The sequence below is a fragment of the Mizuhopecten yessoensis genome, unplaced genomic scaffold (assembly GCF_002113885.1).
Source record: "Mizuhopecten yessoensis strain PY_sf001 unplaced genomic scaffold, ASM211388v2 scaffold5519, whole genome shotgun sequence".
NCBI classification, from domain to species: Eukaryota; Metazoa; Mollusca; class Bivalvia; order Pectinida; family Pectinidae; genus Mizuhopecten; species Mizuhopecten yessoensis.
This window is the reverse complement of record NW_018406089.1, coordinates 2,002,880-2,020,070: the sequence shown is the minus strand read 5'-3', so window position 1 is coordinate 2,020,070 and position 17,191 is coordinate 2,002,880. Positions and strand designations below refer to the sequence as shown.

Sequence of the window (17,191 nt, the reverse complement as noted above, 5' to 3'; positions counted from 1 at the left end):
GAAAAATAGTTGAAAATATATTTATTTCCCTTTAATATAAACTCAATATATCTTTTATCGGGTTGATAAATCCAGGTATCGACCTCAGCCAAAGGATATAATTTAATAACAATCAACACAAACAGAGAAAACATTTTACATCTTTATTTAACAGTAATATCAATAACATTATTTACAGCATATTAAAAATGAGCAGCTTCCCCAAAGACAATAGGCCCAAGTGCCTTTAAGCAGTCACCCGAGTTATATTATAGGTACTGGTAGCTTAATTTCATTATTGAGATGTGATGTGGAAATCAACTTGTAAACCAAGTGAAATACAATACTCGTCATGTAACCACAGGATTAGAACTTACAAAAATATTCCAATAAATTATTTTGTCATATCGAAATATAATTTCTATTGTTATTTAGCCAATTTTTGTACCATCTGAGTACAGAGGGTTTTTAAATATCAGCCATTTTACCCTTTTTTGGCCCCACCCCTCCAGTCCCTGGGGCAAGGACGGATCCTATTATCTGTATACAGTGTAGTGTAATCCCACTGGGAATTTTCAGTGGGATCACCTTGCATAAATCTCACACTTGTAATCTTAAAAGTGGACTAAAATATAACTATAGGCAAAATATCAGTGTTTGATTCCAAAGAATCTATTAAACGATTTAAACATGTGACACTTGTGACCTTGAAAGTTAAATAAGGACTTTAGATTTAACAAACTTGGTAGCCCTTCTTCCCATCATGTAAATGGCAAAATATCATCATCATATAGATATAGGCCTTTTGGTTACTGACAAGAAGTTGTTTAAAGTCAACAGTCGATGCCGGACGGATGCTGCAGGTGAACTAACTACAAATTATTGATCAACAATTTGACTATCCTCTATGGAGAACAGAGGATAATCTACAGTACTTCAATTAAAGTATGCTTTGTTTTTATTTTGATATAAATCAAAGTACTGAAAGTACTGATACAATGCCATCATTGTCAAAATATGAAGATGGATTTTGGAAGTTACAGTTCAAATCACATTCGATCTATGTCAAGGTCATTCATTTAAATTATATTTAAACCCTTCATTTCAGCCATGCTTATTGTCAAACATCTTGGACCTAGACCTCTTCCTTATTTAGGAGAGGTTGTTTAAGTATTTGCACATGTTTTACCATTGTGACCTTGAAAATTAATAATGTTCACTTATTTTACTCAAATCGGAAAGAAAATATCAAGAAAATGATGACTTTAATGGTTACTTTAAGCTAGACACTGAGTGACATCAGGGAAGAGGAATACTGATAGAAATTAGATTATGAATAACACCAGAGAATCTCAGCAGATTTAAATAATTCATTTATGAACAGTCACATAACAAATGTGAAGTACCCTAGTTGAACATGTTTTAAATTTGACATCCAGTTTTTCGTAAATAAACATGTAGAAGTGACATAATTCTGGTCAAAGTTCAGCCAATCAAAACTCCACAAAGTCATATACCACTAGTGGTATACCAAAGTATTTATTCGACCGATAAAGTTTGCAATTTTATTTTAAATAAAGATTCTGAATTTATATTTTATTTCTTCAGGTTTGCCTGCAACTTGAGCAGCACCAAAATTGGGAGAATTGGGTCCTTTTAGGAGATTCAGGCTATCCCTGCCGACCTTTCCTCCTAACCCCGTACCTTAACTCAGAATGCTCAACAACAGCGTTACAACGTGGCTCACGCAAGAACAAGGAGCACCATTGAGAGGACGTTTGGGAGATGGAAAAGACGCCTCCATGTCCTTCACTTAGAGGTGAGCTAATCTTCTATGATTACTTTTTTTTCTTGTTATGAGCAGTTTTATATTGATAAACCTATGACACTACTAATAAGGACATTATCTTGATTAAATGAAAATGAATACCATAAACTTGAGAAATGTCCACATGATGTGCAGTAGTGTTGGGTATTGTCTCAATGGGCATGAATTGCTCAATTTCACACCAGTATCCATCAAAGTGGACCAAGGGCAAATATATTAAAATGGGCGACATTAATTAAGGAATCACCATCTTTGCATTGTGATGTAATATTAAAAAGATTTTTTATACATTTGATCCCTGTGACCTTGAAAATTGGTGAAGATCATATACAGTATAACAAACTTGGTAGCCTTTCACCTCAGTACATGTTTGCTCGATATCATCACTGCTTATTCAGAATTACCATAAGAATGATTTCCTTTTGATACAGAATCGCATAAAACATGAGAGGGTTGCAAAAGTAATCGTTGCCTGTGCGGTCCTCCACAACATTGCAATCACATTACAGGAGCCTGTAATTGAAGAGGATAACAACCCTATACAAGCTGCTGACGATGTTTATGAAGGACCCCAGGATGGCCGTACTGTTAGGGACCACATATTTAGGACTTTTTTTAAAATTCTTGTTATGCATGTGGAGTATCCCTACTCCATGTAGTTGAAATTTCGTTGGGGGGGGGGGGGGGGGTAGCGCTAGGAGTGCCCCTACTCCATCTAGTTGAAATTTAGTTTGGGGGCGCGTTGAGTGCCCCTACTCCATGAAGTTGAAATTTAGTTGAGGGGCGCGTGGAGTGCCCCTGCTCTATGTAGTTGAAATTTAGTTAAGGGGCGCTAGGAGTTTGGAGTGCCCCTACTCCTCGTAGTTGAAATTTAGTTGGGGAGCGCGTGGAGTGCCCCTGCTCCATGAAGATGAAATATAAAAGTTGCCCGCAAATTTGAATTAAAATTTCATTAATAAATGCACTTGTATCAGATGTTATGTTGTTTTTGTTTTATATTCACAGTATTACATTTTAGTTTGTGAAAGCAGATCACTTTTCAAACAAAACTGTTGGAGAACAGCATAACTTGCCTATATGTATTAGATAGTGTTATAAGATAGCAGCCAAGTATCAATTAATTCATTTGCAACCTTGCTCACCCAAAACATGTTTCAAGGTACTCTGTATTTCCAAAGAATTCCTTAATGTGTCCCTCAATTTATTGCCATATCCCTTTATAATGCCAACATTTCTTTGATCAAAATGGGGCAATATAAGGAGGTTTTGCTGTACCTCATCATGTTGTACATTTCTAAAGAAAAGATATGATCAGACATTGTAAAATAGTCAACAGCCTATTGATGGTGGTGATCCAACTTTAACCTAAAACTTGCCCAAAAACTTTAACCAAGTCCAATTAACCAGTTTTGGCCCCTAAATTGTGAAAAAATTGCCCCTTAAATATAAAAACATGGTTTGCGTTCACTCCATAAGAATACTTCAACCTTATAATAAACATTTTTTTACTGTCTGGAGAAAACTTGGCCAAAAACTTTAAACTGATTGAAAAAATTTCAGGATGTACAGCCATACCATAAACAAAATGAGATTTGAACTGCCCATACTTTAATGATGGTGGGCTAATAAGTAAAAACATAATTTACATTCAAATAATCTTTTACAATACAATTTTCAACAAATTTATATACATGAATTAAGTCAATTAAATAGTTATAAATATTAGCCTCAATAAGGTATCCATTGGTAGTACAACAAACCTTTGCTGATCTCTTAGTTTTCTGAATTTTCTGAAATCTAGTTATTAGAAGATGAAATAGTATAGAAGATATGCCCCTGACAAACTACAGGTGGAAAGGTATAGAAGATTATTTAGAGGTTATCATATGATCATTTTCATATCCTACTGTGTACCAGCCAGAGACTCCAATATCAGCCCAATGGGCAAGTAGTTCGTGGGCTGATATGGGTCGAGTAGGATATGAAAATGGTCATATGGTTAAAATTTGTATAATGTCAGATACGGATATGTAGTAAATAGATATACCATAAAGATATGTAAAATTTTGAATTATTTGAAATTTTATTTGAAAACTAATGATAGGAGACAAAATTGAGGCATATTTCTACCTACTTTGAAAGGGAAATGGCTAAAAGAAAATTTTGTCATAGATACCCCTCGCTCATCAGATAAATCATGATATTATACATACTTTTAATATTACAAGAGGTCCAATGGGCCTGAATCGCTCACCTGGTATTATTCTCACACTTGTAATCTTAAAAGTGGACTAATATACAGCTACAGTTACAAAATATCTGTGTTCGATACATTAGAACTTGTTTAATTATTTAAACATATGACGCATGTGACCTTGACATTAAGTTGAACAGAGTTTATAGCCTTCCGACCCAGCATGCTTCTGGCCAAATATCATTACCCTGGACCTTTTGAATATTCAGAACAAGTAATTTAAAGATTTAAACATATTTGTCCCTTGTGACCTTGAACATGGGCGAAGGTCATTTGTTTGAATAAACTTGGTAGCCCTTTATCTTAGCATGCTATTGGCCAAATATCATTATCCTAGGCCTCTTGGGCATGCAGAAGAAGTTGTTTAAAGGTTTTTACAAATTTAACCCTATGACCTAGAATATGGGTCAAGGTCATTTCTTTTCACATACTTTGTCAGTCTTCATCCTAGGAACCTATCAGCCAAATATCAGATCTACAAGACATCAATATTACATTGAAAAATATCAGTAAGTCTACATTGACCTTTTGCAATATTTCACTATAAGACGTACATCAATTATTTACATATAGAACTATTAATGTTGATAATTTTAACTAATGCTGAGCAAGGGATAACTACAATGATCAGACAAGATTGACAGCATTCTGTCTGTTTTGTATCATTAGCATGTAAGCAATATTCAGCTAATGAGACGAAGCAGCTAGAAGGCTGACAGTGTCTTGCTGACCTTCAAAATTTTGAAGAATTTTCTTTAAAAGGATGATCTGTAGATCGGTCTTAACCATCTCCCTCTCAAAGTAGGCATGCTGAATTGTATATACATCTTCAGCAGTTTTCTTCCTCTTCTGCCTGTCTGTGGCCTGCACCTCTTTTGTTCGGCATCTGCGATGAATGGAATGTAAAACTGAATTTAACACACACTTATGCTAATGCCAAATTCTTAGGTAAAATTACTTACATAAAATAGAATAACACAATTTAAGATACACACCATTTAAAGTTTAATCCTCAAATGTTGAAAGTGATCAAAAAGATGCAGTTACATTTTAATAATAATCTTTAAATGTACAGGTAACCTATAGAATATAAAGGTAAATACCTACATGTAAATATATGCAAATGCATGATAATGATTTAATGTTTTTGTCCGTGGCATTCTAACATTTCACATATCACTTAACCAATCAAGGTAGAATTTCAGGAGAAATATTTTATTTCATATGTATCGTTATATTGGCCAAATTTCATATATAAGGTCAGAATACTGATTGACAAATATATATACTGCATGCCCAATTTCGCATCAAAGTTATATACAATAAGTAAAATTGCAAATAAGGAACAAGTCAGTCAAGACAATGCTTAAGAAAAATGATCCATGTAATATACTAATCAAAGTTTGTACACAAAAGATTGCACTTACGAGTTATATACAATATATACAATCATGTATGTGTATAAATGTACAACAGATGCATTATATTCTAGCAGCTAGATTTATTTACCTTTTTTGTCCTTGTGATGATGCAGAGGATGCTGCTGCCTCTGTTGTTGCTGCAACGTCCTATGCATCATCAGCAAACAACTGACCAGGAGGATGTTCTGTAATCCTCCTGATGGCTTCATCCCAGGACCTCTCTATTCTGGTTGCACTGCTGTTATGAACTGTTCAGGCACAAAGAAAGATAACTCTTACAAAATGTACAAGGGAGTGTAAATAGGAAACAGACTATAGCTCTAGTCCCTACAAAAAAACATTATATTTATTACTCATATGATAATCTTACCTGATCATACATCAACTTAAACACATCTTTTCAATTTATGTATGCCTGTGTAACAGGACAAAGCCAGCAGACGTTACGTATGAATATAATAAACTGTTTTCATTGTTGAGAGTATGATTTGCATGGCCATAAGGGGCACTTCAAAATGTCTGCTCGACCTCGTGGATGGTATATGCAGGATGTTCTTTTAACAAACAAGTCATTTTACAGGAATGACATACTCTCACATGTTGTTACAGGTATGTCAAATTGGCAAATACAGTGGATAGGTATAATTAACCTTCGAACATTTTGTCTTGTATGCATATTACTTTGAAATGATTACCATGCTATATTTAGATTTTGATGCCACGTGACTATTGTTGTGCCCTGGTTGCTGTTGATCTACCCAGTCAAGTCCGTTAAATATCTTATGTATGATAAAATTAATTACAATTTCTCCTAAAGAAGAGAGTGCACTCAATCATCTGACAAGATTGAAACTTTCTTCATGGCAAGCGCAAGGGTTTTAGGTTCATCAGAAAGTAAACGGACAATACGACCCATTCACCCTCCTCGCTTCTACACATTAAGCAATTCACTTTAGTTTTCCTCCTACCAGTCAGCCCCATTCCCATCAGCTAGCCTATTAGCTCTTTACATGTAGGCCTTATCTGTTTATTTGTATCAAATTGCCTCCTAAACATGAATTCCTCTACCTAAAAGCAACATTCCCAATAGCCGCCACCTTATATATGAACCCTTGTACCCATTATCCTTCCTCCTTTTAGTCCCTTTAATTACTCAGTATTGTTCTTACTGTTAAAATTTTAACCCCTCCGCCCCCCAGCATTAACAATCTATACCAATATACCCCCTGCATGTCCCCCACCCTCTGTACATGTTAAGGGTAAGTTAACGAAAACAAGAATATTTTAAATTATACAGGTGTACCTGCAGTATCCCACTTCATATGTATCGTAAACGGTGACTTATATAGGGCACCCTGCACCCTATACTATCTCGTTGTGGCTGTGTCTCCCTGTTGCAAGGTCATTAAACCATAAACAAACAAATACTCCTTATCTACCTACCCATAGGCCTTTCAACCTTTCATCCCCTACACCTAAACATTTGATTTTAACGATGGGCTTCCTACAAATGTACTTGTTAGCCTCTATATGCTTACTCCTACTTTTAACCCCTAACTGAAACCCCTTTAATATTGGTCCTTCTACTTCTAGCCCCCTTACCATAGGCCTTTTAATAATTACCCCCTACATGTTAACACTGACTCATACCAATGAGCCCCCTAACTCCCTAGTTGTTTTTCCTCTTAGCTATAAGCCATTGTTGCCCCCATCCATTAGCCCCCTACCTAATAATCCCCTACTTAATGCCCCCTTTTAGTTGTAGCCCCTACCTGAAATCCCCTGTACTTGTTGACCCCTGTAACTATTAGCCCCCTTGCCTAATAACCACATTCCTGTTCTTACAGCTCCGCAATAGCCCCTGAACCTGTTGGCCCTTCTATGTTTTAGCCCCCTGCCCATTATCTTTCTCACCAACGCCCCCGCAAGCTGTCCCTGCATGTAGGGCGTAAGAGGTGTACCTGCTGCCCCCATTGCATGATCGTAAGAGGCGACTACATTAGGGATCTTATCATTTCTCTATATCACAAAAGACTCGAAGGGGGATACATGATTATTGTTTATTGACAATGGTAATTACATAGTTACTTCCCTTTATAGTCGAGGCATTTAAGAGTTACTCCCCTTTGATGCAAAGTCGACGTTTGAGGAAACACTAACACTAGCCTATTTAAAGCATATTATATGTAAGTGATCATTGATACTAAGTTATTATGTTACTAAAGTGACTACATTTACTTATTGTTCAATAATGTACTGTGTCAATTATTCTTTTGTCTCGTTTCCAATGTTAATTATGTTTATCATCGGAATAACACGTCATTTGGTAAATATCTGAGTATTTGTCATTTAAGTATTTTCAGACTGTGTTCATTGTTGATCTTGATAAAGTCATACCAAAAGACCACTTTCTTAGATTTATCGTCTTGTATATGATGCTGTCGTCTGCAAACAGTCTATGTGTACTGTATTTCATGTATTCGTGGAAGTCATTGATGTAGATGAGGAAGAGGATGGGGCCCAAACAGGTTCCTTGAGGGACCCAGAGGTTACTTGTATTTTGTCTGATTGTTTGCCCTCGAGTACTTCTGTTTGGGTACGGAATGAGAGAAAGTCTGTAATCCATGCGTGTGTGTTCCCTGTTACCCCGTAATATTTGAGTTTGTATTTTAGTCGTTTGTGTGGGACTTTGTCGAAAGCTTTGGCAAAGTCCATAATGATGATGTCTGTCTGTTTGTTGATGTTGTTGTTTATATCTAGCTAGTGTAGATCATGTATGAATGAGGTGAGCTGTGTTTCACAGGATCTGGAGGATCTAAAGCCATGCTGAAGGTCATAATATGTTGTTGTTCTCCAGATGTGTCTTTGTGGCGCTTGTTATGATGTGTTCCATAAGTTTAATTGTGATGCAGGTTAGCGAAATTGGTCCTTAATTGCTGGTTTGTACTTGTCTCCTTTTTACTATATTGGGTGTACGTTTGCGTGTTTCCAATCTGATGGTAGTGTTCCTGTAGTGAGTGAGCGGGTGAAGATTTTTGTGAGAATGGGGCCTGGGATGGATGTCACTTAATTCTTTAAGTATTCTGCCGTTTATATTGTCAGGTCCTGTTGCTTTATGTGGGTTGATGTTGTTGAGTAGTTTATAGATGTCTTGTTCTGTGATGTGTATTTCTGGCATGAGAGAGTGTGTAGAAGGTCTTTTGTCTGGTATGGGGCAGTCCTGTTCTGTGGTGAAGGCAGGTTCAAATTGTTCGTTTAGGATGTTTGCCTTGCATGTAGTGTCAGTTTTTAGTTGTCCATCTTTACGTAATGCGGTTATGTCAGTGTTTTCTTTTCTTGTGGTTTTTATGCAGGATAATAGTTTTTTGCAATTGCATTATTTTACTAGGCGAGGGTGTGCTGGGTTCGTCTATTGGTAGGTTTTCTATCACTTTTTCCATGTAGTTAAGATATGCGTTGCGTGTTTGTTTTTGTAGTTCTGATTTTGCTGATTTGTATTTCTATATATGTTCATGTTTTGTTTTGCTTTTCGTGTGTAACTGTTTACATTTTCTCACGAGTCGAAGGAGAGAATGTGTTATCCAAGGGAGTTTGGATTTGTATGTGATGCATTTTTGAGGGATATTTTTTGTGACTGAATTAGCAAGTGTTGTTTAGAACATGTTCCAAAGATTGTCTGCGGTTTGGTTAGGTTGTTCGTTAAGTTTTGTGTTTAGAAGTAATTTCTTATGTTGTTCCAGCCAGCTTTGTTGTAGAGGTATATGTTTCTAGGTTCTCTTCTTATTCTTTTCAGTCGAACGTCAATTTCAGTGTAGGCTATGTCATGGTCAGATTTACCTATATGTGGTGTGGTTAATGATTGATGGTCTGTTTGGAAGTATCGGGTCGAGTATATGGTTTCCTCTGGTGGGCTTTGTCGTTATTTTTGTGAGGGAGTTGTTGTCTATAATGTCCAGAAGGTGCTGGTGAAGTTTTTGTTCGTGTTTGCCTGGTATGGTTGTGTTGTTTTGCAAAGCTATGTGTGGTAAGTTGAAATCTGCACTTACGTATGTTATTGTGTTGTAGTTTTGACCTAGTCTGTTCATAGAGGTTTCTAGTTGTGTCCTTTGTCTGATGGCGGTCTTTAATATGCTCCTATGCTGAGGTTGTGTGAATTTGTCATGGAGATGTTTACCCAAATTGATTCTTTGTCTGTTTCTTATTCTTTAATCTGTTCTGTGTGGTATCTGTTTGTAATTGCAAGGAGGACACGTCCGTGGCTTTGGCCATGTTTATTTGGGTTGCGGTCTTTTCGGTAGACAGTGTATTTGGTGACTGGGAAGTATTCATACGAGGAGATTGTGTTGTTGAGCCATGTTTCTGTTCCTATTATGATGTCTGGTTTGAGCGAGTGTATTATTTGGTCGAGGTCAGGTTTTTTGTTGGAAATGGATTTGAAGTTAATGGTGGCTATGTGTATTGGTTTTGTAAATTTGTTGTAGCTAGTGGCAGTCTTGTTGTTTTGTTTTATAGGCGAGGAGGATGCTGTGGGTGGGCATGGGCTGGTTCGGTCCTCATATAAGCTTGAGTGTATGCTAGAGTTGTAAAGTCGTGAAAATATGTTTGATGTGTCAATGCTTGTGTTGTCAAATAGGGTTGTGGAAACGTTTGGAAGCTCGCAGTTTAGACAGTCCAAGATACCCCGCTATGGTCGTAGTATTTGAGGGATGATTGATTCATTCCCTGACAGTCGACATGTAACCAGGTGTCACACGTATCGCAGCATATGGCAATGGATTTCCATGTAATTGCTTTGCCACAGGTACCGCAGGGGTATCTAGGGGCTCTTTCATCGGGGTTTAATTCTGTATCTGATGATATGGAAAGTAGGAGGATGAAAAGGTATGTGCAGCTGGGTTTGGTTGTCTTATGTTTTAGTCTTGTCAGAGAGATGGGTATAGTGCCAGGTAATGTGGTTGTGTGTGTGTCGGTGTGACGGCGAGTGTAGATAGGCCTAATGAATGGTCGATGTCTATTTTGTTTGTTGTCCAGAAGGCTAGCAGGGCTATGGCCAAAATAAATGATGTGAACTTCATTGTGTGTTGTGTATCACAGTGTATGTGTCTTACCTTTACTAGAAATCTTATAGGCAGGAGGAGATGGAGCGGAAGCTTCGGGTTTGTTGATATAAAACCTGGAAGTTCATTAGATTGGGTGTGAGAGATGGCGGGAATTCAATTTGGGTTTGGGGCCTAGAGAAAAGATTGGAAATAAGGTATCAAGATAAATGGAAGAATGGTATGAAGTAGTATAGGGGGGAAAGTGTGAATGGTTATGTGGGGTAGAAATAGACGGAAATTAGGGTTCTAAAATGACCTTAGATGTTAATAGGACGTTAAACAAAATAAAACCGAACTTTAAATGTAGGACGTTAAACTAAACCAAACTAAACCAAATCAAGGTCGGATCTGCCAAAATCATTGCCGTCATTTGGGGTTTTAGCCCCTCCTTCATCATCTAATGCAGCCTCAACGTTTATGTCAAACGTGCTCATCGCCATGTTGTTTACACTGGTGACCATCAAATACAACAATTCGCAAGAAATACGAAAAAAAATCGGTCGCATGAAGAAAAATGTGTACTCTGAACCTATCTAAGTCTTTCTTGCAAACTGATTGGCCCGAATTTTAACGCAACTTAATTGGATTGCACGTCTGTCGTCTGCTGACTCTATCTTATGAGTAACACACAGAGAAAACACCTAATTCTTTTGTCGTGTGTACATGGAGACTCATTATGCACATGCGTGCGCGAGCTCGACACGCTTATGTCGCAATTTCAAATGAAGCAACGAAAACAAACGCGTGTTATTGACTTCTTCCGTCCTAAATCAAATTAGACTTTCCGACAACATGGGATGATTCCAGTTTTTGCATTACAATGTTAATAGCTACTCAAATATTAAATCTGGAACATCCGAGGTACTCTGGAGGTAGGTGAGAGTAGTTTGTACGCCCTCCCGTGCATCGTTTATTGATGGTTTTACAAACAACTGTTGTGAATCATCGTCAATGTCGAGGCGTTATTATCGGCTCTAATATTGCTGATAATGTCATCGTCTGTCAAAGTTATATTTTTCGTCTATTGTGAGTTGTTTCCGCTTTTTGTTGGTGGAAGCCATTTCATACAACTGTCGTTTTCTAAACACACTTGTACACAACCAAAAGATACATGTTCAATAACAAACACCGCTGACTGATTAAAACTCACAATTTATTGGTATTGTATTAGAAATCCATTTTTACCTGGTGAAACATCGGACGCACTATAGCGTGACGGCTGGCTTTGGCGGCTTTTAATATATGCGATGTGAAAACAATAACTTAGCATTGCCGAGAGCCAGAATTTACCTTTCAATTAAAGCTGTATTTCAAATCAACCGATTTGACAAAGAAGGCATGTGGACGGGGATTCTTTTTTATTTCAAATTAACCGGTATTTCAGTATATCCGAGTTAAAATTAAGTGGGTTCGACTGTAAATGTACATTTTTAAGCAATTGCAGGTACGTGTATTATTGAAAACAATATTACGTGTCTTCATCGGATTTCTTTTTTCGCAGACGTACACTTTCACCTATGCAGAAAAAGGACTTTCTGATAAATTGGTATGCAAAACAAACTCTAACGACCACAGATAAAACCTTGCTTTTTTATGATACAAAAATACTGAGACAACCGTAATTTGACAGTTGGTAACATCTGGATGTCACAACAAAGTAATAACACTCAAGCTGTTAACCCATAGTTATATAGGATTCTCTATACAACAACCATTAAAATGATTTGTATTGACAGATTATAGCATCCTAGTATCACTAAAAATGTATATTTTCAAACGGGTTGCAGTGGGAAATACTAAGTATTATAAAGTTACAGATAAAACTGAAACCTGTTTGAAAAAAGCACAAAAAATAGCTTTGTGTACATGTATATATCTGAATTCATTACTTCGAATAGCTATACAAAAACTATCAATACTTCAAAAATATTTGGTTTATCGTCCTATTAAAAGCTAGTAATTTAAGGACGTTACCAGGTTTTGGTGGACGAGGAGTGCAGGCCGGAAAAAGCCACCGACCTGCAGCCAGAAACTGGCAACTGCCCTATGTAGGCTTCAAACCAACAACCCGGTGGTGGAGGGTCAGTAATCATAGGCGGTCAGACATCCAAACCACTCAGCTCGGCCACCATGTATGATTGTGTGTTTGAGTGTGATTGTTGGTGAGTTGGCCCCTTGTGGTAGCGCGAATCTAATGCCGACCTAAATGAGCGCGACTTCACTGCAATATCATGCTCGAAACTTTTACTCGAAATCCAAGATCGATTTTTTCTGGCAAACGAACATATATTTGTTGAATCACATAATAAGCAACAACTGAATTGGGTAGATATTGTTTGTTACAACCACACTGTTGCAACGTGTTGTACCAGTCGTCGAAATAGCACACATTAACACCTGCTGATTTATAAATAACATTTCTACTTTTCTTTCTACTATTCCTAATTACCAACCTGAGAAAAATGGTTAGGAACAAAATTGTAACCTTTCACTGTCTGGTGGAACACTTTCCTTGGTGCCACCGACAGTGTAATTCAGCGAGGTAACACTAAAACGTCGGCATTCGATTCGAGCTATTAAGTCTCCAACCAGTTCCCGAGAGGGACTATAGGTTTGCACTCCGTCTGTCCTTCTGTCCAAAAAGTTTGTCCAGTGCATATCTACTATACTATTTCACCTTTTCATACTTTTCTCGATCCCCGAAATGCAGGACAAATGACGTTAACTGTTTATAGGACGTTCAATAAGATGAAAACCAAAATCGCAGTATCGGACACAAATTTACCTGAGGTACAACACTGAAAAGTGGTTAAAAAGCAAGTGGCCATACGGTGCAATCAATTTAAGCTATTTTGGCTTTATGAATCAACTTCGTATTTCTAGCTTTTATTTAACTTCATAAAATATTCCATACAACTAATTTGTTGAAATACTGTGAATATTGTAACTCAATAAAAGAATATCACTGTATAAAATATATGTGTATGTTGTTCTTAACTTTTTAACTCCTTTTGTTAACTGTACTTTGTTGTTGATTTTACCGTTGATGGGCCGCCGTTAATCAACCAAGAATTTAACATTGAACTCAATTTACTCAATCTGGAACTTTGGAATACTTTTTTAATGTGCGTTTGAAAGTGATGGAAATATGAAGTGTAAAAAAAGGGTATCCGTTATTTTAAAACATTATTTCAATATATATGATATATCACTTGCTCAACTGTCAATTGTTAGACGCCGTTGTAAATGCAGAATGAATCACTCTTCAAATATCAATAAAGAGTCAACTGACGTATCAACTATTGGGTGGTGTTGTGGAGTTGCGTATGACAGCTATGTAAGTTATACGCGTACAAACGACCAGTGGCGTTGTATAGTTCTTTAAATCTGACAGCTCAAGCAATCTTGTGTTGTACGGTTCTTTTAATCTAACAAGTAAGGTAACTTATACGTGTCTCAACAAGTGGATCGTGTTGTAAAGAGTAGGAGTCATACCAGAAATGTAAACTTATACGAGTATCGACGACTGGACGGTAATGTACATTGTTTTCGGGTGAGCGCACATTTAGTACATTCTATATGAAACAATATTATATACACCTTGTGCAGCTTACGAGGTTATAGATATAAGAAAATGAAAAATTCGAAAAAAGAACAAATGGCGAGAAATGCCTTTTTTGAGATTCTTCCACTATAGAGTACAAATCTAATCTAGTTCTCAACATAGGTGAATTTTTACGTTCTTCTAATTTGAAGAAGTGTCGGTATTATACTTTGTCTTAATACTTTTATATATTGTGTATATACATACTAAGGGAAATCGCAATTTACCTTGCGCCTTTTTCGCCATACGCAGTGAGGTGAATTTACCAAGCATGTACATGGGAAAGGCGAAATTGCACTGTTTGTTTGTTTGTTTGATTTTGTTTAACGTCCTATTAACAGCTAAGGTCATTTAAGGACGGCCTCCCCTGTGTGCAAGATGCATGCGTGTAGTGTATGTGTGTGTATTTTGGGAGGCTGCGATATGTTCGTGTTTGTCTCCTTGTGATAGCGCGGAACTGATGCCGACTTTATAGTGCTACCTCACTGAAACATACTGCCGAAGACACACAGCAGGACGCCCCACCCGGTCACATTATACTGACAACGGGTGAACCAGTCGTCCCCCTCCTAATTTGCTGAACGTTAAGCAGGAGTAGAAACTACCATTTTTAAAGACTTTGGTATGCCTCGGCCAGGGGACAGAACCCAAAGCCTTCCTCACATGGGCGAACGCTCAACAAATGGCCAAAAGTGAGGCATTGTCAAGGGAGACATTAGGAAGAAGAAAGTTATTTAGAAAGGAGAGAAGAGATAAGGTCCCAAATTTAGTAGCCTCTTACGATCATGCAATTGGGGGCAGCAGGTACAATTCTTACGCCCTACCTGCAGGGCAGCGAAATTGCACTGGGTGAATATGGGTTTTACCGGTGAAAGGAAATATTTGATTAGACGAAACTGTTCCAGTATTCATTATATAATGTTATCCTAAAATTGTATCTGCTATTTTTTGTTATTATTCGGAGACAGCTACTGGACATACACAATGGATGAATCAAGTCTATCAGACGACAAAGGAAATGTAATACAGTTTAAACTGTACCAGGGGAGAAAATTTCACCCGGGTATGGTCGGAAAGCCCTCACAACGAGTGGAAAATATAATTTCCTTTAAAAGTCGTCCGGATGATGTGCTCCTTTGTACGTATCCAAAATCAGGTATGTACTCAAGAAATCATATTTTCATAATATAATATATGACCGGTGCTACATTTTGTGAATGTTTTGAAGCAAATAAACCATGCATCATCAAACGAAAGAATAACAAAAGTATTTCTCCCGTTCGTTAACCAGTTACAATCAAATAGTAAATATCTTTAAAGTCAGTATTTATCCAACTTATACACACCTTTTCGAACAAAATAAGCAATCAATACCATTTTTTGGCATACCATTTCAAATACTACTGGAAATTCGGATTGAGACAATCATCAATCGAAATTGCTATTATACCAGATATTTCAACAAAAAAATGAACCAGTGAATACTTATGTTTAAAGGTGTGCATGTTAAACATAAAATAATAATATTAAATAAAAACATATGCCAAGTAAGCAGAAAAAAGACTGCATCTTGCGGTACATAATATGTTTATGCAAGTATATGCTATTCATACACAATTGATTATCCTTAATCTTTATGAAACGTTGAATTTTATTTGGGTTTTTCTCTTTGACCCTAATATAGGTACTCATTGGGTGTTTAATATCATCAAGATGCTACGGTCTAACAGCATTGAATACCGCGGATCACCAGACACGCTTGAATATGAAGATTTGGCCGATATGGATCTGAAGGACTCTCCCAGAACATACCACAGCCACATGACTTATCCTTTAATCCCTGAGGCGGCTCAACAACAAGCTGTATAAAGGAACATTTGATGGATTTGTTAATTTCTTCCTATCGGATGACTGTAAGTTTTACCTGGTTATGAAATTGCTCCCTGTGATAGTAACGTTGTGTTTTTGTTTCCGTAAATAAAAAAGAAAACGGGTATTAATAACTATACGGATTTGTATTAAAACGTGGATTGTGATCGATAGATGAATATCGTCTTTCATAAAGACAGTCGGAATTTGATATCCACATTTAACAAAAAAAGCATTATGTTACCTCCCACGTGAAGACATTTGAGCACTTCCATCTGTGAAAAGCATAGCTTGTATATTGTAACATGTTTATAGTCATTTTCCAACTCACTTCGCTGAGGTTTATAGAATGTCTCCTACATCAACACATTCACTGTTGATTAGGTGATCTAATAACAAATATATTAAAAGTGTTTGATATAAAGTTTACTTCTTGCCAAAACGTTCATAGTGCTCTAGTCCCTTCAATTTGGAATGGCTTGGTTCTATTTTGTTTCATTTTCTATCAACAGCTAAGATCATTTAAGGACGTGCCTCTATGTGTGTAGTGTATGCGTGCATGGCGTAGGTATTACGAAAAGTAAAGTTACTTCAAAAAAAGTTATTAACGACTGCGGGGTTAATTTAAGACTTTGACGACCCCGTTATAATTACAGCTTTTTAGTGATGTTTTTATGCCAACTTTCCGAAAATAAGCAAGTTCCCGGTTGTCTTCGGGACTATTTTCATTTAAGAGTGAAAGAAAGCAATTTTATAAAAATAATAGCACGGACACTTTGACTTTGAAATCAGTAGCACTTGAGATATCTATCTCCAAAGATACATGCCTAAATTATAAAATGCAGAATTTCAGCTAGCTTGAACAAATAGTTTTACAGATTTGGTCAATAACATTCATCTGTCATATGCGATCAATAAAATTAAATATTTCAACTTGTATTATTCACTCTTATTGGCCCGGATGTTAGCACGCGGTAGAGAACCGAAGCACCCGGGAAAGGCCCACGTGGTCGGGCAGGTGACCCCTACTACGCTAACCAGTGCACCACCAGACCACCCTTATTATAATTACAATTAGTTTAACTTTAAAATTGTTATTAATATGTGTATGATTCGCAGGCGTATGCGCAGATAAGT

At 36.9% G+C, this 17,191-nt stretch overlaps 1 protein-coding gene across 1 annotated transcript; it reads left to right on the top strand.

The window, feature by feature from the left end:
• Positions 1-5,996: 5,996 nt before the first annotated feature.
• LOC110450784 (sulfotransferase 1C2-like) lies at positions 5,997-16,054 on the top strand. The gene is made up of 3 exons (XM_021498490.1): positions 5,997-6,091; positions 15,150-15,341; positions 15,870-16,054. Exons 1-3 carry the CDS (start codon positions 5,998-6,000, stop codon positions 16,052-16,054), a joined length of 471 nt encoding a protein of 156 aa, XP_021354165.1. The 5' UTR covers position 5,997.
• Positions 16,055-17,191: the final 1,137 nt, after the last annotated feature.

Excerpts from the sequence above, each read along its gene's own strand:
- LOC110450784 (XM_021498490.1), top strand. The coding sequence starts at position 5,998 with ATGTCTGCTCGACCTCGTGGATGGTATATGCAGGATGTTCTTTTAACA. Across the intron at positions 6,092-15,149 it reads ACTCTCACATGTTGTTACAG|ACAGCTACTGGACATACACA; the intron begins GTATGTCAAATT and ends TATTATTCGGAG. Across the intron at positions 15,342-15,869 it reads TTGTACGTATCCAAAATCAG|GTACTCATTGGGTGTTTAAT; the intron begins GTATGTACTCAA and ends ACCCTAATATAG.